This window comes from Phytophthora parasitica (assembly GCF_000247585.1).
Source record: "Phytophthora parasitica INRA-310 unplaced genomic scaffold supercont2.218, whole genome shotgun sequence".
NCBI lineage: Eukaryota > Oomycota > Peronosporomycetes > Peronosporales > Peronosporaceae > Phytophthora > Phytophthora nicotianae.
Window position 1 is genome coordinate 8,790 of NW_008649204.1, and position 342 is coordinate 9,131.

The 342-nt window shown below is 47.7% G+C and overlaps 1 protein-coding gene across 1 annotated transcript; it reads left to right on the forward strand.

Annotated features, from left to right (window-relative positions):
• PPTG_24778 (hypothetical protein) lies at nt 1–273 on the forward strand (the record flags this gene model as incomplete). Its single annotated transcript, XM_008918497.1, has 2 exons — nt 1–86; nt 165–273. 2 exons carry the CDS (start codon nt 1–3, stop codon nt 271–273), a joined length of 195 nt encoding a protein of 64 aa, XP_008916745.1.
• Nucleotides 274–342: the final 69 nt, after the last annotated feature.

Consider the following 342-nt stretch of genomic DNA (forward strand, 5'->3'; position numbering starts at 1 on the left):
ATGCCCGTTGCCGAGGACAATAGCGCTGACTGTGAAGACACGTCCATGACAAGCTTCATCATGTTTGGATACATGTCCACCACGGAGTCAGCATCATCAGCATCAGCATCAGCAACGTCATCAGCTACATCTCAACTCGTAGCAACTCCACGTGCTGGTCTTAGTCCTTCGGAATTACCTACCCTCGGCAACACGCTCTGCTCTACGCGAGAGTCAATCTCTGCTCTATCAGCTCCTCCAATATTGAGTCAAATGGCACAGATGCGTATCTGATAAAGTTTCGGATTCTTTGTCAAAAGACCCAGAATCAAAATCTACGGACGCGTCTATATTAGGTATGTG